Raw genomic sequence first — 26,202 nt, 5'->3', positions numbered from 1 at the left:
AATTCCATAAAATGCATGCTATGGAAACCACAAAGGCAGAGCACACGGGTTTTGATTTGAGTCAATGGCCAAAGAGACCAAACCACAGAGCCAAGCATTCTTCCAGCAAGCAGGTCTCAGGATGTTATAAAGTTAGAAACATTCTATAATTAATACTGACAATGCACTGAGAATGGTTTTATTGTGATATTGAAAATGATATTCATTATTGCAAGCAGTATATCAGAAATCTGATTTATGCACACAAGCTTAAAACATTTGTTTAAATAGCATAATCAGACCAAAATAGTGTCATTCTGAAAAGTTTTACACTGCACACGTTTTAGAAGAAAACACGTGAATATTGATGAATACAGAATATTAAGTTAAAAGCCCTCTTTAATTATAGAGGGAAATACCAATCTTTTGTCACTAGAATTTAAGCACAATTTTGAAATGTTGTTTGTGCAGTGTTTTAAAGTCGCTCTTTTCTAGACAGTTGAAAAATGGAAAGGTGGTCTGAGGCAAGAGGGGGGAGTGTCAGTGTGGTTTCAGTGCTGAGAGAGGGAGGTGTGAACACAGCTCTCTACTGCAGGTCAGTCTTCCTGTGTAGCTCTAGTCTGAGTAAAGCTGAATATATAAGGCTGTGGGTGGAAAATAAGTGAACCTCCCCTGTCACCACAACAGAACAGTCTGAAACAGACAAACACATTGTACCACTGATGGGAAAGAGAGCTGCGTGTAAAAGATTTCTGTCAGTTTCTATGAGCTTTTTAGAAACAAGTTAATTTCTCAAGTTAATAACTTCATAAATTCTACTCAAAATGCAGTTTGTCCATGACAAAGCACATGTGTCATCATCAGAGGCCTGACAGTCTGACACTTGAAGACCTATCCCCCACCCCCTCAAAACCAAACAAAATGAAACAATGCAACCAAAAATAAAGAGAGGAAGAGAGAGAAAGAGAGAGAGCAGAAAGAAGAGTGAGAATGAGAGATAGAGAGAGGTGCATGCTATGTTTGTTTTGAGTCAATGGTCAGAGAGACCAAACCACAGAGCCCCGCATACTTCCAGCAAGCAGGTCTCAGGATGTTATGAAGTTAGATGAACTACACACATTTTAAAAGAAAACATTTGAATGATGTTAAAAGCCTTCTTTAATTAAAGAGAGCAATAGCAATCTTTTATCATCACAATTTATGCACTATATCTGGAATCTTAGGGAACTGATTTTTTATTTTTTGTATTTTGTAATACAAGTGCACTGTTTTAATGCCTCTCTTTTCGAGAATTTTGTTATGGAAATGTTGTCTGAAGGTGGTCGAGTTTGGAGCCTCAGTGTGGTTTCAGCACTGAGAAAGAGAGGTGTGAGCACAGCTCTGTGTTGCAGGTCAGTCTTCCTGTGTAAAGCTGAATATATAAGGCTGTGAGTGGAAAATAAGTGACGCTTCCCTGTCAGCACAATGACCTTGAATGATTTTGTCTCCAGAGCATGCTTCAGTAAAGAATCCTTGGGATGAACTTCTGTCACACTTCTGTCACCAGGGAAGTAATTATTTCCACTGGTGCCCTAGTCCTGCTCTTGTCGGGGTTTAGGTCAAAGTTTTTTAAATGTGTGAATTTAATAATTTTGTTGCAGTTTCTATGAGCTAGCTAGAAGCAGGTTTTTTCAAAAGTGTTGCCTGGAATCAAAGTTACCCCAATGGCAGACACACTCTTTCACAATCTCGTATAGCACTGGTATAAGTTAACCTGGAGTAAAAGACCAGTTGGCTTAGCTGAGTACAGTATGTGCTTGTTTATTCAGTCTAATGAGTTTGACTCTGTGACATTTCTTTATGTGTTATAGTTCAATGTATGAAATGCAATCAATAGTATGTTCAAAAACATGGAGAAATGTATTAAAATAACATGCAATTGAAATGTTTGCCATCTTTTTTGTGTGATGGCCATTATACCAGTCTTCCATCCATCCATCCATTATCTTAACCCGCTTCTCCTGAACAGGGTCGCAGGGGGGCTGGAGCCTATCCCAGCATACATTGGGCGAAAGGCAGGAATACACCCTGGACAGGTCGCCAGTCCATCGCAGGGAACACACACCATTCACTCACACACTCATACCAATGGGCAATTCAGACTCTCCAATCAGCCTAACCTGCATGTCTTTGGACTGTGGGAGGAAACCGGAGTACCCGGAGGAAACCCACGCAGACACGGGGAGAACATGCAAACTCCGCACAGAGAGGCCCCGGCCGACGGGGATTCGAACCCAGGACCTCCTTGCTGTGAGGCGGCAGTGCTACCCACTGCGCCATCCGTGCCGCCTCATTATACCAGTCTTATACCAGTAATTTTGCACATATAGAGTAAGAGTCAAAGGATGTTATAATCATGCTCAGCTCGCTAAACTAAATACTTTACTAAAGTCCATTCTGGGTAAGGGCATTACTCTCTCTTTGTTCTCTAGATTATAAGCCCCTGTGAACACAGGAAGGTATCTGCCACTGAGTCATTCAATCAGAAAATGCGTCCAGTTCTCCTAAAACACACTGTGCAGTATCGATAACTGACGACACAATAAAGCTGTTGCTGTGCATACAGGAAGTGCTTTGGCTATTGAAGGTACAGAGAGGGCTCTGGCTGCAGGTGGCCTTGTCTTCAGAAAGCATGTTCAGTAAAACATGCAGAAGAGTACACAGATTCACAATTACCCTTGCTTAGAAGTGGCAGATTTTGTACTGTATGCGAGATGCACCGCTGGTGTGGATGTGCAAAGATACATTATCTCCACATGCCTCTCTGCTGTATGTGGAGTAAATATCCCTCTAAAACGTAAAATGACAGTATTTATACATTAAGGTGGATTGTGATAGGAATTATGTACATACCCTGACTGTCTGATCTATGGAAATATGAAACAAAAAAGCGATATATACCATAACAAATAATTCTGCATTAACCTTCATAGAAATATATCAAATTTAATTTGTAAAGAGCATTTTAAAGAGGCACATCATCACAATGATGCTTTGCAGTGGAGCTAGAAAAGGGACAAGTAGGAACAAGAAAAAACTTAGCTTTCCTCTCGTAGGTAATAGTTGAAATAGAATTAAACTGCTTTTCACTCATAAAATGAACCAGACATGCAATTTGACCTGGGTGCCCAAATGTTTGCACACCACTGTGTTTCATATCTATGATATTATATGAAAAGAGGTCGGGGCAGAATTTGACCTTTCATAAGGAGTTGGGAAATGACACTACTGTCCCCAGCAGAAACTAGGCCTATTAACCCTAAAATAAATGGCTCTAGTACAGAATGTAATTTTATCACCAACGGGGGGGGGGGGGGGGGCGATATGGCTCAGGCAGTAAGAGCAGTCGTCTGGCAGTCGGAGGGTTGCCGATTCGATCCCCCGCCCGGGCTGTGTTGAAGTGTCCCTGAGTAAGACACCTAACCCCCAAATGCTCCTGACCAGCTGGTTTAGCCTTGCATGGCAGACAATTGCCGTTGGTGTGTGAGTGTGTGAGTGTGTGTATGAATGAGTGAATGAGAAGCATCAATTGTACAGCACTTTGGATAAAGGCGCTATATAAATGCCAACCATTTACCATTTCCAAACCTCAAAAACTACATTCCAAAACACTATGATCCTTTCTAATCAGTGAATCACTGATGACACATTAGCAGTCTGATCTTGTTTTGTAGTCCTAATGTTTCACTTTTCCATCTCTGTTTAATATCACATTACTGGCGTTTAGTAGGCTCTTTTACCCAGAGTGACTTACACAATTCTACATGTGTACAGTTTCATATTAAATATACACTGAAGTCACTCAAGTTAACAGCCTTCTCAAAGGTACAAATGCAGAACATGACCTGAATGAAAGTAGCCTCCTTTTCCCTAACCACTGCAATACACTGCCGCCCTAAACTGTGTCAGATTTAGCAACATTGAACGACATTTAAACCTTGTGTTGTCTTAAGGGTGAAAAATGACCCACCACTATGTTTAATAGCAGAGAGAACTCCCTAACTGTTCCTTTTTCAACTTTAAATTTGATGACAAATTTTGTGATGAGTGACAGATTGTTTCTTCATGCAAAATACATTTGGGGTTGAGTGAAAGTGGGCCATTTTTGACCCAAAGGACACGGGGAGTATACAGAATCATAAGACTGCACTAGGGTTAACAGGCCTGCAAATCAGTGCACAAGTTTTAATTTGTTTATTTGAAAAAACATTTAAGAATAAGCACAGCTCCAAGAGACTCTTTTTGTTTCTAAAGGCAAATTTACAGTTTACAGCTCATATCCTGTAATGTGCATAGAAGCGAAGGAGGACATGTTTACTATATTGTGATCATTCTTGTGACAAAGATTCATTTTGATGGAAAGCTTCACTTGTGGTCTTTAAATGTCACACCTGAATAAGCCGTTTCTCTCTCTTCCTCCCTCTTCTTCCTCCTCACTTTGGGTTTCTTGGTCAAAAGTCAAAGCAGCGTAATTCATCGCTTCATCTTGATGCTAAAAGGAAACGCATGACATATATATGCATATATTATGATTATTCCTCCTTCTCATTATCATGTAATATTCACCACAGGAATTATATATTTTAGTTAAAAAAATAATAATTTCACAACATAATACAGCATTTGTACCTGTTTACTCTTCAAGTCTGTTCTGGACACTTGGCTTGAGGCAGCCCCTGTTTGAGCAAGATAAGAAAAAAACCGCTGAAGGTTCATTAAAATAATTTGAAGTGTCTTTTCATGGTGTATATTCAAATAAGAAAACAGTTGTTTTTCTTCTTCTGCTTGATTATTATCATTAGTATAATTTGTTGTTATTATTATTATTATTATTATTATTATTATTATTATTATTATTATTCATAGTAGTAGTTTCAGTAGTGGTGGTAGTTATTCCTACAACTAATTATATTCACCACGGCAGGAAGGCAAGTTGCATGGCAGCCAATTGCCGTTGGTGTGTGAGTATGTGCAAGGGGCGTAGGTTTCATTTCAACATTGGGGGGGGACACATGAAGCGGGGGGTCTGGGGGTTGTCCCCCATGAAATTTAGAGCATCTCTCACTTAATTTCCTGAATTCTGGTGAATTTTTATGAACCAATTTGCTCCTCTTCTGTATCAATTTATTGTGTAAATTTATTTTATTTATGCAAAGGAAAAGACATCATTCATGTTGGCTACCCATATAGTGGCTGTTCGATGGCTTTTAAGAACATTCCAAATCGAAATCTTCACATTTCCCTCAGTCCAGCTTCCTCATTGTTCGCCGCAAATGTTTCAGATCGTTTGCAAACACAGCGAACAGAATGCTAACGGAAAAAAATTAAATAGTTTGCAAACGTTCGCCTGTTTGCTGAACTTTAACGCACCTCAGATAACTTCAGGCACAAGTTATAAACTAGATAACGTTAGCGTTTCATCCGCAGATACTCTCATTCAGAAACACTGAAGGTAAAACAAGCGTGATTAGCTACTTACACTATTCTCACTACACTATCATGCTTCCGCAACGGCAGACATATAGCAACTGCGAGACAGCGAGGCTGGCAGAACCAGGAAGGTTAAGATGGTATGGTCCAGTAGGGGTGTATGAAATAATTGTAAAATAGATAAGAAGGATATCTAAGCGTTTAGACCCTCTGTAGGTCTTATTTTTACCTATGATCGGGAGCAGGTTATCATTCATTATGTTTTGGGGGGGACAAATTAATCTCTTCGAAATATTGAGGGGACATGTCCCCCCTTTCCCCCCCTAAATCAACGCCCCTGAGTATGTGTATGAAAGGGTGAATGCGAAACATCAATTGTACAGCGCTTTGGATGAAGGTGCTATATCAATGCTAACCATTTACCATGACAAAAATTTATGCCCTGATGTTTTTTTAACTTGTTGAAGAACCTATGCACTTGTAAGTGGCTTTGGATTAGAAGCATCTGCTAAATGACTAAAATGTAAATTTAATCAGTGTACATGAGTTGCACCTACCTAAAAGTACATTTTTGCGATGTCATTTTACCCAACTGTGCAGGGATGCTTTAAGATGTTGAGTATTTTTATGTTCTTGTAGGTGTCAGACTAGTCAGATTTCATTTTACAAAAAAATATTGTAAATAAGTTAACTTTTTTTTTTTTTTACATCCATTGATTATACCACACATTGATGAATTGGTCGCTTACCTTTGCAGTTCTCACTGTGTTTTCTCTCGCTCAGAGCGAGGATGATGATCACACTCAACGCCAAAGCTCCCGCCAAGCAATAAAGTGGGAGGACATCATTTCCTGATATTTTAGGAGTAAAATTTAGTATGACTAAAAATTAAATGTACAAAAACAATGTTTCACGATGTGACTGTGTTGTTCCTACCCTTAAAGTCCAGCTTGGTCCCGTTCCCAAAAAAGATCTCCCCACAGGTGGCCACAGCACAGTAGTAAGTCCCAGCATCAGAGAGTCTGAGGTTCCTCTTGGGGAAGTTGTAGACACAGCTCTGTGTGGGAGACACAGTCCCAGAGCTCCTCTGGCACTCATCACTCCTGTGTCCATGGGTGTGAATGATTCCTGGAGGGGACTCTCCTGAGCCCGGTCTGAACCAGTGCACACTGTGTTCTCCTGCACAGGTCTCAGAGTTTACTGTACACTGCAGAGTCACAGAGTCTCCTGGCTGCACTGACTCAGACTCGGGCTGCTGCAGCACTACTGTCCTGCTCTGGGACTCTGGCCCTGTCAAAGGTTAGCACTCATTACACTCAATACAGAAATGTCCTCTGTATTTCACTGTGTAAGGTTTACATATAAATGCAGTATGGCTTTGTATTATTGTAGGTTATACAGAGAGCTGAAGATGGCTCCACCTAATATAATATAAAGTGCAGCTCCACATCCACCAAAGCTGGGCTTCCTCAGACAGCTCATATGAGCCCTGATCAGACATAACCTGTGTGTATGTGTGTGTGTGTGTGTGTATATGTGTGTGTGTGTGTGTGTGCGTGTGTAAATATATGTCTGTGTGTGTGTATATGTGTATATGTGTGTGTGTATGTGTGTGTGTGTGTGTATATGTGTATTTGTGTGTGTGTATGTGTGTGTGTGTATGTGTGTGTGTGTGTGTGTGTGTGTAAATATGTGTGTGTGTTTCTGTGTGTGTGTGCGTGTGTATGTGTGTGTGTGCACGTTTGTGCATGTGGGTGTGTATGTGTGTGTGTGGGCTCGTTTGTGCATGTGTGTGTGTGTGTGTGTGTGTGAGCGTGTGTGTGCATGTGTAAATATATGTGTGTGTTTCTGTGTGTGTGTATTTGTGTGTGTGTGTGTCCCTGTGTTTATATGTGTGTATGTGTGTGTGTAAATATATGTGTGTGAAAGTTTGTGTGTGTGTGTGTATGTGTTTATGTGTGTGTGTCTGTGTGGATGTTTATGCATGTGTGTGTATGTGTGTGCACGTTTGTGCATGTGTGTATGTGTGTGCACACATTTGTGCATGTGTGCGTGTTTGTGGTGTGTCTATGTGTGTGTACATTGTGGCACCCCTGCTCCTGAATGTTGTGCCACGTGGGTGGAGAACCCTGGAGGGGCCCGTGCCGGTCAACCGCGCAGACGTCACGCATTGGGAGAGGTGTGCGAAGGGGTATATCTGCCTAGAGATGTGATGGGGAGATCAGCACCTTGGAGAGAGATCCCTCTACCTGCGGTCCAGGACCCCGGCCAGCGCACGTGAGTTAGCAGAGTGGAAAATCACTGACTCACCTGCAGCCTCTTTTCCTAATGAGCAGGGAATGGGATTTAAGGCGCGGTCGAGGCTGCAGCCAGGCTCAGTTGGTGCCATTCCTGAGCGTGTGAGAGTGTGGAAGGCAGGGAGAGGAAGGACCTGCAACGCCCAGCCATACTGAACCTGAGGAAGACCCCACCTTCACGGACGGCAACACCGAAGACCTGGAAACGGACGCCGGTCACGTGAGCCAGATAAAGTACCTCCCTATTCACCCCCTGTCTTTGTGTTTCCCGCCAGCCCTGACGCGGCCGAAGAGGAGAGGAGGGAGGAAGCCCTGGAAAATACCCCGGTCTGGGAAGAATCTTCGTTTATTTTTTGCCTAAACGGCCCCTTTGATTTCTCCAGTTTTCCCCTACCCTTGCCCTGAGGGGGGGCGCTATCACCAATACCCCGAAAAAAAAAAAACACAGAAAAAATAAAAAGAAGTATTTTTTCTGACATCTGCTATCTCCTGTGTTGGTTCCTAGCTCTGCCCACTCTCTGCACCTCAGGATTCACCCCGAGGCACCACATATGGTGGAGAATGCGGGCATACTGATGCCACGCTGTGGAAGCTGATCTGGGCCGAAGAACCAACACGGGTGAGAACGGAGAGTGAATGGAAGCCACACCCCCTGGGGAAGAGCGAAGAAGGAGACGATTGGCTGCCCCTACCCTCGCTGAGATGCAAGAAGCGGAAGCAGAGGAGGGCTCCCGAGGGATGATGGAAGCGGCCATCACGGAGCTGGCGAGGTCCCAGCGGGCCCTGCAGGAAGCGGTGGTCGAACTCTGCCGCCTATCCCCCCGTGACGGATCGAGACGAACCCCCCGAGAGGCGTTGACAAAGATGACAGCTGATGATGACGTTGAGGCGTACCTCCAGGTGTTTGAGCGCGCCGCTCAACGTGAAGAATGGCCGCCGGCAGCCTGGGCAGCCATACTAGCCCCCTTCTTGACGGGAGAGGCCCAACAGGCCTATCGAGATATGGACATGGCTGACGCCACCGACTACCTCAAGTTGAGGAGAGCCATCCTAGCCCAATATGGGTTCAGCCTACCTGCCCGAGCCCAGCGATACCACGAATGGGCCTATGACGCCTCCCAGCCTGCCCGGTCCCAAATCGCCGCCCTGACCCGCCTGACCAAGAGCTGGCTGGCCGAGGGAGAGGGGCCACCCCTGTTGGAGAGGGTGGTGTTGGACAGATGCACCCGCGCTCTACCCCGGGAAGCCAAACGGGATATAGCCCAGGTGGGACCCACCTCCGTAGAACTGCTAGTGGGCCTCCTCGAAAACCATCAGGTCACTCAGAAGATGCTCCAACCTGAACGCACCAAAACCCCGCGCCGCCCAGTTAGGTGCCCAGCACAGGTGAAGCGCCCACCAGCCCGCCCTGACCAAAATCGGCGGGGCAGACCTGCCGGAGTGGAGATGCTATAACTGTGGAGAGGAGGGGCATCTAGCCAGGAACTGCCCCGGGAGGGAGGTGTCCAGGCCCACCGCCAGGGGTCCGAGCAGCCCCGCGCACCCCTGCCTGTACCTGACCACCTGCTGGGCGCACCAGAGTACGGAGGCCCCCAGGTTCCCGATACGAGTAGGGGGACAGGACACTGTAGCAGTGCTGGATTCGGGCAGCGCCATCACCTTGGTAAGACCAGAGTTTGCAGGAGAAAAGAGGGGTGAAGAGGTGGCCGTGGCGTGTATCCATGGGACACCAGAGAATACCCCACGGTGTGGGTCAACCTAATCACACCACGGGGGACACACGCGGTAAGAGCGGGGGTTGTGCCAAATTTACCCGTACCGGTACTAATGGGAAGAGACTGCCCTTTGTTCCAGACTTATTGGGAGGAGGGGCCCCGGCCTCTGAGGGAGACGAGGCCACGACGGCCCCACCGGGCTGCCCGCCAGAACCCCCTACCAGTCTGGGCCGCGACGTCTGGGGACAGTGAAGGAGAGGCCCTGCCACCTGAGAGGAAACGCCAACCCAGCACCCCGGCCACCAGTGGAACCATCACTGCGTCCGAGAAAGAGCTTGGGGAGGCCCTGCCCCCGGAGAGAGATGTCCGTCTAGCCTTCTCGGAGGGCCCCCAAGAGGTGAGCGAGGAGGCCGAAGCACCCACACGGTTTGGCACTGCCCAACTACATGAGCCAAATTTCGCTCAGGCTTGGAGAGATGCCCGAGACATTAACGGGGTACCACAAGGGCCGGTGAGTACACCATCGTATCCCTTCTGGGTAAAACAAGACCTGCTCTACCGAGTCTGTAACCCACAGGGGGAGGAAGTGGAACAGCTGCTCGTCCCTCAACCGTTTGTGCCCCGAGTCCTCTACTTAGGTCATACTCACCTGCTGGGAGCCCATCTGGGGATGGAGAAGACCTACGAGAGGATCCTGGCAAGGTTCTACTGGCCCGGGGTGAAAAAGGCTGTGGAGGACTACTGCCGACACTGTGCCGTGTGCCAACTCCACAGCCCTAAGGTAACCCTTCGGAACCCACTAATACCCCTGCCAATAATTGATGTTCCCTTCAGGAGGATTGCGATGGACATCGTGGGGCCCTTACCGAAGTCCAGCCGGGGACATCGGTACATCCTCGTAATCCTGGATTATGCAACCCGCTACCCAGAAGCCGTCCCGCTCAGGACCGCGACCGGAAAGGCGGTTGCCAGGGAGTTGTTCCTGCTGTTTAGCAGGGTCGGAATAGCGGAGGAACTCCTGACCGACCAAGGATCGTGTTTCATGTCGGGGGTCCTAAAGGAGATGTGCCGGCTGCTACAAGTGACCCAACTACGAACCTCCGTCTACCACCCCCAAACCGACGGACTAGTGGAGAGGTTCAATCAGACCCTCAAAGCCATGCTGAGGAAAATGATTGAAATGGACGGTAAGGACTGGGACCAGCTCTTACCCTATCTTCTCTTCTCAGTCCGAGAGGTACCCCAGAGCACCACCGGCTTTGCCCCTTTTGAACTGCTATACGGTAGACGACCCCGTGGATTACTGGACCTGGCGAAGGAGGCTTGGGAACAGCAACCGTCCCGAACCCGCAGCCTGATCGAGCATGTGGAGCAGATGGACCGGCGGATGGCCCAGATCTGGCCCATGATGAGGGCCCACATGGAACGGGCACAACGGGAGCAAGCCAGGCTGTATAACCGGGGAGCCCAGGTGAGAGAATTCGCCCCAGGAGACAAGGTGATGATTCTAGTCCCCACCAGTGAATGTAAATTTCTGGCCCAATGGCATGGGCCGTATGAGGTCGTGGAACGCACAGGACCTGTGAACTACCGAGTGAGACAGCCGGGGCGACGACACCGCCTCCAAATCTACCACGTCAACCTGATGAAGAGGTGGCATGAGCCACCCCCAGCTCCGACCCCAGTCCTCTCTGCCCAGTGGCTGCCCCCACCGACCCCTGACGTGAGTATTGGAGAGCAACTGAGCTCCCGCCAGCAGCAAGCGCTACGTGAGCTGGTGAATCGAAGCCGGGACATCTTCTCGACTATGCCCGGCCGCACCCACCTAATCGCCCACGACATCAGCACTGAACCTGGGAAGACGGTAAGATTACGACCCTACCGAATCCCAGAAGCTCGCCGACACGCCATACAGGAGGAGGTGAAGAGAATGCTCGACCTCGGGGTTATTGAGGAAAGCCGCAGTGCCTGGTCCAGTCCCGTGGTGCTAGTCCCCAAGCCGGATGGAACCTGGCGGTTCTGTAATGACTTCCGCCGCCTGAACGACATCTCCCTGTGTGACGCGTACCCGATGCCGAGGGTGGACGAACTCATTGAGCGGCTGGGACCGGCCCGGTTCATCAGCACCCTGGACCTGACAAGGGGGTATTGGCAAGTTCCCCTAACACCCCGTGCCAGGGAGAAGACGGCCTTCGCGACCCCGACGGGCCTCTACCAGTACACCGTCCTTCCCTTTGGCGTGCATGGAGCCCCGGCCACGTTCCAGAGGTTGATGGACCAGGTGTTGCGGCCCCACCAGAGGTATGCGGCCGCCTACCTGGATGACATCGTCATCCACAGCACCGACTGGGACAGCCATGTCGACAAAGTCGAAGCGGTGCTGAGGTCCCTGAGGGAGGCCGGGCTGACGGCTAACCCAGCAAAGTGCCGGCTCGGATTTAAGGAAGCTGCCTATCTGGGCCACACGGTCGGGAGGGGGCGGGTGAAGCCCCAGTCGAACAAGGTCGACAGCATTGCCACCTGGCCCCAACCGGCTACAAAGAAACAGGTGAGAATGTTCCTGGGTCTGGTGGGTTACTATCGGCAGTTCATTCCGGAGTTTGCAGCACGAGCAGCCCCCCTACACGACCTCACCAAGAAGGAGCAGCCCAACCGGGTCCAATGGAACCCCCTCGCCGCTGCAGCCTTCCAGGACCTACGGGCCGCTCTAGGTGAGAAACCAGTCCTCATAACTCCCAACTTCCAGAAACCCTTCGTGCTGCAGACCGACGCATCGGAAGTGGGCCTGGGAGCGGTCCTGTCACAGATCCAGGACGGGGTGGAGCATCCAGTGACATACATCAGCAGAAAACTCCTCGGCCATGAAAGGAATTATGCCACGGTCGAGAAGGAATGCCTTGCCATCAGATGGGCGGTAGGTAAATTACGTTATTACCTACTCGACCGTGAGTTTCTGTTGGTGACCGATCATGCTCCCCTCAAATGGATGTACTTGAACCGAGACAGCAATGCCCGAGTAACCCGCTGGTTTTTAGAGTTGCAGCCTTACCGGTTCAAGGTGGAGCATCGCGCTGGGAAGCTGCACCAGAATGCTGATGCGCTATCCAGGAGGGAGGATGGCCTAGGGGCAGACGCTCCCGCCCGGGGCTTGGAGCTGAGGGGGGGGGTATGTGGCACCCCTGCTCCTGAATGTTGTGCCACGTGGGTGGAGAACCCTGGAGGGGCCCGTGCCGGTCAACCGCGCAGACGTCACGCATTGGGAGAGGTGTGCGAAGGGGTATATCTGCCTAGAGATGTGATGGGGAGATCAGCACCTTGGAGAGAGATCCCTCTACCTGCGGTCCAGGACCCCGGCCAGCGCACGTGAGTTAGCAGAGTGGAAAATCACTGACTCACCTGCAGCCTCTTTTCCTAATGAGCAGGGAATGGGATTTAAGGCGCGGTCGAGGCTGCAGCCAGGCTCAGTTGGTGCCATTCCTGAGCGTGTGAGAGTGTGGAAGGCAGGGAGAGGAAGGACCTGCAACGCCCAGCCATACTGAACCTGAGGAAGACCCCACCTTCACGGACGGCAACACCGAAGACCTGGAAACGGACGCCGGTCACGTGAGCCAGATAAAGTACCTCCCTATTCACCCCCTGTCTTTGTGTTTCCCGCCAGCCCTGACGCGGCCGAAGAGGAGAGGAGGGAGGAAGCCCTGGAAAATACCCCGGTCTGGGAAGAATCTTCGTTTATTTTCTGCCTAAACGGCCCCTTTGATTTCTCCAGTTTTCCCCTACCCTTGCCCTGAGGGGGGGCGCTATCACCAATACCCCGAAAAAAAAAAACACAGAAAAAATAAAAAAGTATTTTTTCTGACATCTGCTATCTCCTGTGTTGGTTCCTAGCTCTGCCCACTCTCTGCACCTCAGGATTCACCCCGAGGCACCACAACATGTTTGTGCATGTGTGTGTGCACATTTGTGCATGTGTGTGTATATGCGTGTGTGCACATTTGTGCATGTGTTTGTGTATGTGTGTGTATGCGTGTGTGTGCACGTTTGTGCATGTGTGTGTGTGTGTGTGTGTGCATGTGCACATTTGTGCGTGTGTGTGTACATGTATGTGTTTGCACGTTTGTGCATGTGTGTGTGTATGTGTGTGTAAATATATGCGTGTGTGTGTGTAAGCTTATCTACAAAAAATCATCAGACCCTACACCCCTGCCAGACCTCTTCGTTCAGCCTCCACAGGCTGCTTGGTACCTCCCCCTCTCCGAACCTCCACCTCACGCTCACGACTACCGTCTGTTCTGGCTCCACGGTGGTGGAACGAACTCCCCGTTGAGGTCAGAACTGTAGAATCTCTCCCCACCTTCAAGCGCAAGCTGAAGACACACCTCTTCAAGCAGCACCTCTCCCCATCCCTCCCCACCTCCCTGTGAACCTTAATTGTTGTCTCTGTGACTTGCTTTGTGTATCGGTATTTTTAGTTGGCTAGGTAAGCAGTGTTTGGATAGTTAACTTTGGTCACTTTTGCTCTGTTGTTTGTTTCTTTGTTCAAAAAATAATAATAATAAATAATAATTGGCCCTCGTGTGTGTGTGTGTGTGCACGTTTGGGCATGTGTTTGTATATGTGTGTGTGTGAATGTTTGTGCATGTGTGTGTGCATGTGTGTGTGCACATTTGTGCCCGTGTGTGTGCATGTGTGTGTGCATGTTTGTGCATGTGTGTGTGTGTGTGTGCACATTTGTGCATGTGTGTTTGTTATCCAGCACTATGGACACGTGGCAGAGATGAGGCAAGAGGTAGTGCGGTTGTAGTGGGAAAAAACGTTTAATTTTACAACAAAGGTAAAAAGTGGAAACAGTTGTGTTAGAAAGGTATACAGAGAGGTGTGCTGCATGGTGGAAGCAGAGCCAGCGTGCTGTCATGCTCATGATTCTGTTAGGCTTCTCTGTCTGTGAGGGGGAGGCAAGTTCTGAAACTGAGTTCAAGAACTGCCTCTCTGGTATTATCGAATACCTCTTTCACACTAAAGCTTATCCAGAATGCAGCGGCTCGTCTGGTCTTCAACCTTCCCAAATACTCACCCCCCTGCTTACTTCCCTCCACTGGCTGCCTGTCATGGCTCGCATCAAATTCAAAACACTGGTGCTAGCCTTCCAAGCAGTTAAGGGATCTTCCCCAGCTTACCTACAAAAAATCATCAGACCCTACACCCCTGCCAGACCTCTTCGTTCAGCCTCCACAGGCCGCTTGGCACCTCCCCCTCTCCGAACCTCCACCTCACGCTCACGACTACTGTCTGTTCTGGCTCCACGGTGGTCAGAACTGGAGAATCTCTCCCCACCTTCAAGCGCAAACTGAAGACGCACCTCTTCAAGCAGCACCTCTCCCTGTCCCCCCCTACCTCCCTGTGAACCTTAATTGTTGTCTTTCTGTGATTTACATTTTTGTGTATCGGTATTTTTAATTTGGCTAGGTAAGCAGAGTTTGGCTTGTTAAGTTTGATCACTTTTGCTTTGTTGTTTGCTTATTTGTTTGTTTGTTTAAAAAAAAATATATGAAAAAAAAAAAGGCCCTGGTCCTTATCTTTGTTGGACAGGTAGCAGTTGAAATTGTACTTCCCTCTAGGGTCTTTCAGAGCACTTGTCCCTGGTTATGGATATGCACTTTGTTGTACGTCGCTCTGCCAAATGCCATTAATGTAATCTAATGTAAAGCAATGAATGAGGAACCTGTGTTTGCCATTGCTGTGAATGAGGAAACCTGTGTCATTTGACCTGGGAGCACAACCTCAGTCATGACCTGAGATTTATGTGGGTGCATAAGGCACATGACTGGGCTTTGGCATGAAAGGGGGGACATGGGTTGGGCTACAATACTTGGTAAACCGATCCTCAATCTTTTCATGTTAACTTGGGCAGAAATTATGTTCTGAAGCCTAAACATAATTTCTTCAGCAGTGCCTCTGCTGTAGCCTGTCCACATAGCTCACTGGATGTTTTTTGTTTTTCGCACCATTCAATGCATGCTTTTATGCATTTAGTTGCTGCCACATGATTGGCTGATTAAATATTAACATTAACATGCTGGTTTACAGGTCTACCTAAAGTGATCACTGAGTGTACGTCCCTCATTTGGCAAAAACATTGCTCAGGCTGTAATTTTACACTGAAACCAGGGTGAGGTGTCAGTAGTTTCAGGATTTTGTAATCATAATTCAAAATGTAGCATTTTCTGAACAAGCATAGTCAATGAAACAGAAATAACTTCACAAATTCTACCCATTCAAAGCACATGTGTCGTCATCAGAGGCCCCCATTATGGGGACTTCCTCTTTCATCTCACTGGCCCTGTCTCAATGAAGCACCAGGTAGACACTAAAATAATAATGTTAATAACTATCATTATAAAATCCATAAGGATGTCAAAGATTTACGATTGCAGTTGAACTTAAAAAAAAAAAGAGTGTAATTAATGTTCATCTGAAAAGAGCATGCAGAGAGAGAGAGAGAGAGAGAGAGAGAGAGAGAGAGATATGCATACTATGGAAATCACAAAGGCGGAGCAAAAGGGTTTTGTATTGAGTCAATGGCCAGAGAGACCAAGGCACGGAGCCAAGCATTCTTCCAGCAAGCAGGTCTCAGGATGTTATGAAGTTAGAAACAGTCTATAATTAATACTGACAATGCCCTGAAAATGGTTTTATTGTGATATTGAAAATGATATTCATCATTGCAAGCAGTATATCAGAAATATGAAGGATGCACACAAGCTAAAAACATATGTCATATGTCTTGTTATTCTGAAGAGTTTTACATTGCACACATTTTAGAAGAAAACATGTGAATGATAGGCGGCACGGATGGTGCAGTGGGTAGCACTGCCGCCTCACAGCAAGGAGGTCCTGGGTTCGAATCCCCGTCGGCCGGGGCCTCTCTGTGTGGAGTTTGAGTGTTCTCCCCGTGTCTGCGTGGGTTTCCTCCGGGTACTCCGGTTTCCTCCCACAGTCCAAAGACATGCAGGTTAGGCTGATTAGAGAGTCTAAATTGCCCATAGGTATGAGTGTGTGAATGAATGGTGTGTGTGCCCTGCGATGGACTGGCGACCTGTCCAGGGTGTATTCCTGCCTTTCGCCCAATGTATGCTGGGATAGGCTCCAGCCCCCCTGCGACCCTGTTCAGGATAAGCGGGTTAAGATGATGGATGGATGGATGGACATGTGAATGATGATCAATACAGAATATTAAAGTTAAAAGTCCTCTTTAATTATAGAGGGCAATACCAATCTTTTGTCAATTGAATTTAAGCACAATTTATGGAGGATCAGATTTTTCATTATTTGTATAATTGTTTGTGCAGTGTTTTAAATCCGCTTTTTTCTAGACAGTTGAAAAATGGAAAGGTAGTCTGAGGCATGAGGGGGGAGTGCCAGTGTGGTTTCAGTGCTGAGAGAGGGAGGTGTGAACACAGCTCTGTACTGCAGGTCAGTCTTCCTGTGTAGCTCTAGTCTGAGTAAAGCTGAATATATAAGGCTGTGGGTGGAAAATAGCTAAACCTCCCCTGTCACCACAACAGAACAGTCTGAAACGGACAAACGCATTGTACTACTGATGAAATAGAGAGCTTTCAGCAACAATAAGCAGCACAATGACCTTGAATGATTTTGTCTCCAGGGCATGCTTCAGTAAAGCATGAGGTAATTATTTCCACTGGTGCCCTAGTTTTGCTCTTGTCGGGGTTTAGGTCAGAGTTTTTTAAATGTGTGAATGTAAGAATTTTGTTGCAGTTTCTATGAGCTAGCTAGAAGCAGGGTTTTTTTTAAGTGTTGCCTGGAATCAAAGTTACCCCAATGGCAGACACACTCTTTCACAATCTCGTATAGCACTGGTATTAAGTTAACCCGGAGTGAAAGACCAGTTGGCTTAGCTGAGTACAGTATGTGCTTGTTTATTCAGTCTAATGAGTTTGATTCTGTGACATTTCTTTATGTGTTATAGTTCAATGTATGAAATGCAATCAATAGTATGTTCAAAAACATGTAGAAATGTATTAAAATAACATGCAATTGAAATGTTTGCCATCTTTTTTATGTGTGATGACCATTATACCAGTCTTATACCAGTAATTTTGCACAGGTAGAGTAATAGTCAAAGGATGTTATAATCATGCTCAGCTCTCTAAGGTAAATACTTTACTAAAGTCCATTCTGGGTAAGGGCATTACTCTCTCCTCGTTCTCTAGATCAAAAACCCCTGTAAACACAGGAAGGTATCTGCCACAGAGTCATTCAGTCAGAAATTGCGTCCAGTTCTCCTAGAACACACTGTGCAGTATCGATAACTGAGAACATAATAAAGCTGTCGCTGTGCATACAGGAAGTGCTTTGGCTATTGAAGGTACAGAGAGGGCTCTGGCTGCAGGAGGCCTTGTCTTCAGAAAGCATGTTCAGTAAAACATGCAGAAGAGTACACAGATTCACAGTGACCCTGGCTTAGAAGTGACAGATTTTGTACTGTATGCCAGACGCACCGCTGGTGTGGATGTGCAAAGATACATTATCTCCACATGCCTCTCTGCTGTATGTGGAGTAAATATCCCTGTAAAACTTGACAGTATTTATACAGTAAGGTGGATTGTGATAGGAATTATGTATGTACCCTGACTGTCTGATCTATGGAAATATCAAACAAAAAAGCAATATATACCATAACAAATAATTCTGCATTAAACATCATAGAACTGTAGCAAATTTTATTTGTATTTTAAAGTGGAATTTTCACAATGATGCTTTGCAGTGGAGCTAGAAAAGGACACCCCCCCCATACCAACAAAAACCTTCCCAGTAGGAATAAAAACACTCAAGTAGGAACAAGAAAAAACTTAGCTTTCCTCTACTAGGTAATAGTTGAAATAGAATTAAACTGCTTTTCACTCATAAAATGAACCAGACATGCATTTTGACCTGGGTGCCCAAATGTTTGCACACCACTGTGTTTCATGTCTATGATATTATATGAAAAGAGGTCAGGGCAGAATTTGACCTTTCATAAGGAGTTGGGAAATGACACTACTGTCCCCAGCAGAAACTAGGCCTATTAACCGTAATATAAATGGCTCTAGTACAGAATGTATTTTTATCATCAACTGGGGGGCGATATGGCTCAGGCAGTAAGAGCAGTCGTCTGGCAGTCGGAGGGTTGCTGGTTCGATCCCCCGCCTGGGCTGTGTTGAAATGTCCCTGAGTAAGACACCTAACCCCCAAATGCTCCTGACGAGCTGGTCGGCACCTTGCATGGCAGACAATCGCCGTCGGTGTGTGAGTGTGAGTATGAATGGGTGAATGAGAAGAATCAATTGTACAGCGCTTTGGATAAAGGCGCTATATAAATGCCAACCATTTACCATTTTCAGACCTCAAAAACTACATTCCAAAACACTATGATCCTTTCTAATCAGTGAATCACTGATGACACATTAGAAGTCTGATCTTGTTTTGTAGTCCTAATGTTTCACTTTTCCATCTCTGTTTAACAACACATTACTGGCGTTTAGGAGGCTCATTTACCTAGAGTGACTTACACAATTCTACATGTGTACAGTTTCATATTAAATATACACTCATTCAAGTTAACAGCCTTCTCAAAGGTACAAACGCAGTACATGACCTGAATGAGTCACCTCCTCTTCCCTAACCACCGAAATACACTGCCGCCCTAAACTGTGGAAGATTTAGCAACATTGAACGACATTTAAACCTTGTGTTGTCTTAAGGGTGAAAAATGACCCACCACTACGTTTAATAGCAGAGAAAACTCCCTAACTGTTCTTTTTTCAACTTAAAATTTGATGACAAAGTTTTTGATGAGTGACAGATTGTTTCTTCATGCAAAATACATTTGGGGTTGAGAGGTTGAGTGCAAGTGGACCATTTTTGACCTAAAGGACACGGGGAGTATGCAGAATCGTAAGACTGCACTTGGGTTAACAGGCCTGCACATCAGTGCACAAGTTTTAATTTGTTTATTTGAAAAAAACGTTTAAGAGTAAGCACAGCTCCAAGAGACTCTTTTTGTTTTTAAAGGCAAATTTACAGTTTACGGCTCATATACTGTAAGGTGCATCAATGCGAAGGAGGACATGTTTGATAAATTGTGATCATTCTTGTGACAAAGATGAATTTTGATGGAAAGCTTCACTCGTGGTCTTTAAATGTCACACCTGAATAAGCCGTTTCTCTCTCTTCCTCCCTCTTCTTCCTCCTCACTTTGGGTTTCTTGGTGGTGAAAGTCAAAGCAGCGTAATTCATCTTGATGCTAAAAGGAAATGCACATATGATTACAATATATTTACCGGAGAGATGGTCTATTTTAGGTTTTGATGCAGCCCCTGTTTGTGTAAAATAAAAAGGAAATTCATTACAAAATAATGAATGCAGTGATTTTTAGAATGAGAAATGATGATGATGATTATTATTATTATTATTATTATTATTATTATTATTATTATTATTATTATTATTTTTATTTTTATATTATTATTCTTTTGTAATAATATGTGCAAATAGGGTCAATATTACTCAAAGTTACTCTAATCAAGTCAAAATCTGACATTGGAGTTGATTTAACAGTCCATACTACTGTGCAGAGGTCCCCAAGGCAAATGTTGGACACAGGAATATCATACAGCCTGACCCTACTGTGTTAGCCCCTTGTAATACAATGCAGTATGCACTAAAAACAGTTCATGGGCATGCCGTTGTACACTGTTTAAGTATGTATGCAGCTTACGTTCTGATCTTAGTTTGGCCTTCTGAAACGGGAGATGATGACACATATCATCACAGCGCCAAAAAGAACCCCCGTCCTCAGGATGGACAGCCAGGAAAGGATGGTCACAACTTCTGGGTAACCTGCCAGCCATTATTTCAGAAATTGAGGGAAGCTAATTGGGTTTTGTATTGAGATTACGTTGTACTCAGTGAAATTTAGGATGACTAAAAATTAAATGTTCAAAAACAATGTTTCACGATGTGACTGTGTTGTTCCTACCCTTAAAGTCCAGCTTGGTCCCGTTCCCAAAAAAGATCTCCCCACAGGTGGCCACAACACAGTAGTAAGTCCCAGCATCAGAGAGGCTGAGGTTCCTCTTGGGGAAGTTGTAGACACAGCTCTGTGTGGGAGACACAGTCCCAGAGCTCCTCTGGGACTCATCACTCCTGTGTCCATGGGTGTGAATGATTCCTGGAGGAGACTCTCCTGAGCCCGGTCTGAACAAGTGCACACTGTGTTCTCCTGCACAGGTCTCAGTGTGTACTGTACACTGCAGAGTCACAGAGTCTCCTGGCTGCACTGACTCAGACACTACTGTCCTGCTCTGGGACTCTGGCCCTGTCAAAAGTTAGCACTCATTACACTCAATACAGAATTGTACTTTGGATTCCACTGTAAGGTTTACATATAAATGCAGTATGGCTTTGTATTATTGTAAGATATACAGAGAGCTGAAGATGACTCCACCGATTATAATATAAAGTGCAGCATGTTTTTGCACATATGTGTGATTCAGATGCAGGTTGTGCAATATAAATGATCATGTCTATAAGCAATGTTATGTTAAAGGGGGCGATGTGGCTCAGACAGTAAGAGCAGTCGTCTGGCAGTCGGAGGGTTGCCGCTTCGATCCCCCGCCTGGGCTGTGTTGAAGTGTCCCTCAGCAAGACACCTAACCCCCAAATGCTCCTGACGAGCTGGTCGGTGCCTTGAATGGCAGACAATCGCCGTCGGTGTGTGAGTGTGAGTATGAATGGGTGAATGAGAAGAATCAATTGTACAGCGCTTTGGATAAAGGCGCTATATAAATCCATCCATCCATTATCATGACCCGCTTATCCTGAACAGGGTTGTAGGGGGGCTGGAGCCTATCCCAGCATACATTGGGCGAAAGGGAGGAATACACCCTGGACAGGTCGCCAGTCCATCGCAGGGCACACACACCATTCACTCACACACTCATACCTACGGGCAATTTAGACTCTCCAATCAGCCTAACCTGCATGTCTTTGGACTGTGGGAGGAAGCTGGAGACACGGGGAGAACATGCAAACTCTGCACAGAGAGGCCCCGGCCGACGGGGATTCGAACCCAGGACCTCCTTGCTGTGAGGCGGCAGTGCTACCCACTGCACCATCCGTGCCGCCCTCACTATATAAATGGCAACCATTAACCATTAACACACTGAAAATTAATAAGAGTGTGATATACATCATACAAATCACACAACATGTCAATCCTCTAAATGGACAGGCTACACCAGCAGAAGACGTATTAAGTCTAAAAAAAGTCTAGTCAAGTGCTCACTGAGTATATATACGTGGCCTTTATGATGTACAGCAAATGGCTGCTCTTCTTTTGGTTAAAGCATCACCATAAACAGTTCATATTGTAAATATACATTTTATGGCAAGAGACTTCAGAGTGTTTTTGTCAGATAAATTGAATCAATACTTAATTTTCCTAAAAGTATTAGAAAAAAGAAGCATAACCATAGATTCAATTTATAACATAGAATGACAAAAAACAATTTCGACAAGTTAGGCTATGGGATAAATAAAATTAATACTTACCCGTCACCATTAAGGTACTTCCATCTCCAAAGCTGATCTCACCGAAGAATGTAAAAGTGCAGTAGTATGTTGCTGAATCTGATGGCTCTACCTTTGAGACAGTCAGGTTAAAGCTTCCCTCTGCTTTCTTAGCTCTGAGACGTGTACTGTTTTTAAACTCATTGAAAAACACAGCATCGGATTGATAGTTCACCATCATTGCGACAGACTGAGGCTTCTGTCCAAGTGGTTGCTTTATCCAACTGATCGTGGCCGCTCCTTCCATATCAGAAATAGAAACACGGGAGAATCACAGTGTCTCCAAGCTGAGCTGTCACCAGAGCGTTGGGCTGAACTACACTCTGCCCAAGCAGACCACCTGGAAGCCAACAGAAAGCAATATTTCAACTTCACTGACAATGGGGGGGGGGGAAACAAAACAAAAGCACCCACCATTCTCCGTGTAATCTCTGTACACTACTTAAAATGATTGTAAAATGATTTTGGTCAAGAAGTCAGAAATAAGTATACACTTACACAGTTTGCTGAAAAACACAAGAATAACACAGAGGGATGCCATCGCTGTATCTGAGCTCTTCTGTCCTTCAGTCTCTCCTCTGGTTGAGACCCTGTTGTACCCTGCACTGTAAAACTCAAAGTGGACAGAGTAGGAGGACTTGAGCTGATCATTTTCCAGTAGGAGGTCACAAGTCAGGGGCAGATATTATTGGCTGTTCAAACAGGTAATGTATTAGGTGACAAAGTTCCGTGTACGAACACTCAGTTCAACAAGAGAAAATGTTATTTCCCGTTTGATTATAGTGATTATTTGTGAAAATACACAGTTAATACTGTACTATAATACAATGAATTACGATTAACAAGATAATGAGAGTGGCTTTTGGTTCAGCCTTTTAACTGTAAAAAGAGCACTGTGTTCTCCCTGTGCTGCACATACATTTTTACTGGATTACAGGAGGGAGAAGTGTGTCTTTCACTGAACCAACAGCTCCACATCCACCAAAGCTGGGCTTCCTCAGACAGCTCATATGAGCCCTGATCAGACATAACCTGTGTGTATGTGTGTGTGTGTGTGTGTGTGAGTGTGTGTGAGTGTGTGTGTGTGTATGTGTGAGTGTGCACATTTGTGCATGTATGTGTTTGTATGTCATGCAGCACTATGGGCACGTTGCACAGATGAGGCAAGAGGTAGTGCGGTTGTAGTGGAAAAAAACTGTTTAATTTTACAACAACGGTAAAATGTGGAAACAGTTGTGGTTGTGGTAGAAAGGTATACAGAGAGGTGTGCTGCATGGTGGAAGCAGAGCCAGCGTGCTGTCATGCCCATGAGTCTGTTAGGCTTCTCTGTCTGTGAGGGGGAGGCAAGTTCTGAAACTGAGTTCAAGAACTGCCTCTCTGGGAGGCAAACTGGTATTATCAAATACCTCTTTCACACTAAAGCAATGAATGAGGAACCTGTGTTTGCCATTGCTGTGAATGAGGAAACCAGTGTCATTTGACCTGGGAGCCTAACCCTAGTCATGACCTGAGATTTATGTGGGGCACATGGCTGGGCTTTGGCATAAAAGGGGGGACATGGGTTGGGCTACTATACTCGGTAAAGTTAGTTAGTTGAACGGATCCTCAATCTTCTCGTGTTTAACTTGGGCAGAAATTATGTTCGGAAGCCTAAACATAATTTCTTCAGCAGTGACATTTAAATAGGCGTGTCAGAGTGACGCTAGCGTATATTAGACTCGCGAAAGTTGTCATTAGTCAGTAAGTGCATCATTCTGACCAGGTGTTTAGTATCGCTGCGGACTTTCCTCTAGACGCGGTAACGTTGATTTTTAAATTGCTCATTTGAACAGCAAGGGTTAGGGCTTGAGCCAGTTTGTTTGTCTGTTACCTGTTAATCACTTCTACTGGTTGCATACCTATAGAGTGATTGAACATTTGTCTTAAATAGCTTAAATAGCTGTGGAATTTATCAGTAGATTAGCTTTGATTTCATATTGCTTGTGAGCAATTGTAGGTCATTTAAATAGGCGTGTCAGAGCAACGCTAGCCTCACTCCGTCCCAGTTTGTGATGTTATGTTTCACCCCATCCCAGTCTGCTCTCTCCCTCGAAGACCCCCCCTGCGACGTGGGCCTCCACGGCGTCGGAACCCCTCGAACCTCAGCTACCCCCCGCTGACCCCTTGTGAGGACTTTGCTGTCACAGGGGGACTATGGAACTGCCAGTCTGCCACTCGGAAGGCTGACTTCATCCCTGCGTATGCCTCCCTCCAGTCCCTACAATTCCTTGCCCTCACGGAGACCTGGATCACACCTGACAACACCGCCACTCCCGCTGCCCTCTCATCCTCCTTCTCCTTCTCGCACACTCCCCGCCCTTCCGGCCCTGGCGGTGGTACTGGTCTTTTAATTTCCCCCTCGTGGAAATTCTCTGTTCTCCCCCTCTCTGACCTGTCCATATCCACGTTTGAATTCCATTCTGTTGCAGTATCCTACCCTACTAACCTTTTCATTGCAGTTATCTACCGTCCTCCAGGGCCCCTGGGAAACTTCCTTGATGAGCTAGACACCCTTCTCAGCTCCTTCCCTGAGGATGGCACCCCACTGATTCTCCTTGGAGACTTCAACATCCACCTAGAAGCCTCCCAGGCTGCTGCCTTCCTCCCGCTAATCCACTCCTTCGGCCTCTCCCTGCAACACTCTCCTCCAACCCACAAGGCGGGCAATGTCCTAGACCTTGTCTTTGTGAGGAACTGCTCATACTCCGATTTCACGGTTACCCCTCTGCACACATCTGATCACCACTTCATCTCATTCTCCCTCCCTCTTCCTCCCCATCCTCCTCCCCCTCCTCCCACCCACACTTCCTCAGCCCGCCGTAACCTCCGCTCCCTCTCACCCTCTTCCTTCGCCAGCACCGTCATCACCTCACTCCCCCCTCTTGAATCCTTCTTCAAACTCCCCACTGACTCTGCATCTGCCACCCTCCTTTCATCTCTCTCCTCCGCCTTTGACTCTCTCTGTCCGCCTGTCTCAAAGCCACCTCGCACATCCCCTCCCAGTCCTTGGATATCTGACACCCTCCGTACCTCCAGGGCCAGCCTCCGCGCAGCGGAGAGGAAGTGGAGGAAATCCAGAGACGCTTCAGACCTCACGACATACCAGTCTCTCCTGGCGGCATTCTCTTCCGCTGTCACTGCCGCCAAAGCAAAATACTTTCAAACACAAATTCAGAACTCCGGTTCTAACCCCCGGAAACTTTTCTCTATTTTCTCCTCTCTCCTCAATGCACCGCCTCCTCCTCCTCAGTCCTCCTTTGCTGCTGATGACTTTGCTGATTTCTTCGATGAGAAGGTCACAGTCATCCGTAGATCCTTTACAACCACCGCCCCCCTCACTGTGCCCTTCCCCCCCTCTAGGCCCATCCCTTCCTTTTCCACTTTCTCCCCCCTTACAGACTCTGATGTTTCTCAACTCCTGCTCTGCCACCGCCCTACAACCTGTGCCCTTGACCCTATCCCCTCTTCTCTTCTCCAAACTATCACACCTGACATTCTCCCATTTGTCACCTCCCTTGTCAACTCCTCCCTGTCTTCCGGCTGTTTTCCGGCATCCTCCAAGAGGGCCCACATCACTCCGCTGCTAAAAAAACCTACTCTGGATCCCTCCATCATCCAGAACTACCGCCCGGTATCTCTTCTTCCTTTCCTTTCTAAAACTATTGAACGAGCCGCTTCTACTCTTCTTCTTTCTTCTTTCTTTTCTAACAACAACCTGCTAGACCCCCATCAGTCTGGCTTCAGATCGGGCCACTCGACAGAGACTGTGCTCCTCTCCGTCAGTGAGTCACTCCATGCCGCACGAGCAGCCTCCCTCTCCTCTGTCCTCATTCTTCTAGATCTCTCTGCTGCCTTCGACACTGTGGATCACTCCATCCTCCTGTCTGCCCTGTCGGCAACGGGCATCTGTGGCACAGCCCTGGACTGGATTGAGTCCTACCTCTCTGGTCGCTCCTTCCAGGTTGCCTGGGCTGGTTCGGTATCGACACCTCGGCCCTTCGCCACAGGAGTTCCCCAGGGCTCAGTCCTAGGCCCGCTTCTTTTTTCTCTTCATACTCGCTCCCTTGGCCCTGTGA

At 46.6% G+C, this 26,202-nt stretch overlaps 1 protein-coding gene and 1 pseudogene across 1 annotated transcript; one reads left to right on the top strand and one right to left on the bottom strand.

Annotated features, from left to right (window-relative positions):
* Window positions 1-6,358: 6,358 nt before the first annotated feature.
* On the bottom strand, window positions 6,359-24,991 carry LOC133123238 (immunoglobulin kappa light chain-like; annotated as a pseudogene).
* On the top strand, window positions 7,521-10,098 carry LOC133125093 (uncharacterized). Its single transcript, XM_061236811.1, has 5 exons — window positions 7,521-7,965; window positions 8,275-9,185; window positions 9,325-9,408; window positions 9,600-9,886; window positions 10,038-10,098. Exons 2-5 carry the CDS (start codon window positions 8,382-8,384, stop codon window positions 10,096-10,098), a joined length of 1,236 nt encoding a protein of 411 aa, XP_061092795.1. The 5' UTR covers window positions 7,521-7,965; window positions 8,275-8,381.
* Window positions 24,992-26,202: the final 1,211 nt, after the last annotated feature.

The sequence above is a fragment of the Conger conger genome, chromosome 3 (genome assembly GCF_963514075.1).
Source record: "Conger conger chromosome 3, fConCon1.1, whole genome shotgun sequence".
Lineage (NCBI taxonomy): Eukaryota > Metazoa > Chordata > Actinopteri > Anguilliformes > Congridae > Conger > Conger conger.
This window is presented reverse-complemented; position numbering and strand designations above follow the sequence as displayed.